Below are 1,030 nucleotides of genomic sequence, written 5' to 3'. Positions count from 1 at the left end.
TGTGCGTACCTTGCCTGCCGTGACAGAGATTCAGACTTTAGCCGGTGTGTACCTGGCGTGCCGTAGCAGAAATTTAGAGTTTAGCCGGTGCGTACCTTGCGTGCCGTAGCAAAGATTCAGACTTTAGCCGGTGCGTACCTTGCGTGCCGTAGCAGAGATTCAGACATTAGCCGGTGCGTACCTTGCGTGCCGTGACAGAGATTCAGACTTTAGCCGGTGCGGACCTTGCGTGCCGTGACAGAGATTCAGACTTTAGCCGGTGCGTACCTGGCGTGCCGAGCGGCGGCAGAGTGACCACCACGATGCCCCCGGCCGGTGCAGCCAGGGCATAGTGGGCCTCCCCAGACTGACTGAGCCAGGCGGTGCCGGTGCTGGGGCTCAGAGCGCCGGGGATGATGGCGCTGTGGGCGACGTCCTGCAGACTCATCTTCACCACGTCGGTAAAGATGGACTGCATGTGCAGCTCTGTCACCAGATCCTGGAACAGGAAAGACAGATTATTATTATCTATACGTTATTTATACCACAAGGAAAATACAATGTTTTTACTGTTATTCTCTCTCACACACACACACACACATGCAGAGACGTCAGAGTGGGGGGGGGCTACCAGTCCACCACTATACTTTGGTCCGTATGGGGAATTGAACCAGCGACCCTCTGATTCCCAACCGAACTCCCTACTGGCAACCGAACTCCCCCCCCCCCCACTTAGATGTTGATCTCCGACCCAGATGGAGTTTGCAGTGCCCTGTACTCACGCTGCGGTACATGCGGGAGGGGTGGGGCAGCAGCAGCCTGTGGACGCTCTGATTGGTCGATATGAGGATGACCACGTTGTTAAGAGTCTCCTGGACGTGGATCCCCCCAGGAAGGACGCTGCAGTGAGTCAGTCGCAGTCGCACAGCATTGTTTAGCAGGTTGGTGTCTAGGGACTGCTCCACCAGCTGCACAGAGTCCCCCGATGTAGACCTGCAGACAGACAGGGAGGGAGGGAGGCAGACAGGGAGGGAGGCAGACAGGGAGGGAG

The 1,030-nt window shown here is 57.2% G+C and overlaps 1 protein-coding gene across 1 annotated transcript in view; it reads right to left on the bottom strand.

Moving 5' to 3' along the window:
* Positions 1-977, bottom strand: part of LOC117948945 (nuclear pore complex protein Nup160-like) — a gene marked incomplete at its 5' end in the record, with an annotated part of 19,727 nt that extends 18,750 nt beyond the window's left edge. Inside the window, 2 exons of the mRNA XM_034878915.1 lie at positions 268-478; positions 762-977. Of these exons, the coding sequence (XP_034734806.1) occupies positions 268-478; positions 762-977 (427 nt within the window). The remainder of the gene's footprint in view (positions 1-267; positions 479-761) is intronic.
* Positions 978-1,030: the final 53 nt, after the last annotated feature.

The sequence above is a fragment of the Etheostoma cragini genome, chromosome 8 (genome assembly GCF_013103735.1).
Source record: "Etheostoma cragini isolate CJK2018 chromosome 8, CSU_Ecrag_1.0, whole genome shotgun sequence".
NCBI classification, from domain to species: Eukaryota; Metazoa; Chordata; class Actinopteri; order Perciformes; family Percidae; genus Etheostoma; species Etheostoma cragini.
The sequence above is the reverse complement of the archived record's forward strand: the minus strand, read 5'-3'. Positions and strand labels throughout refer to the sequence as shown.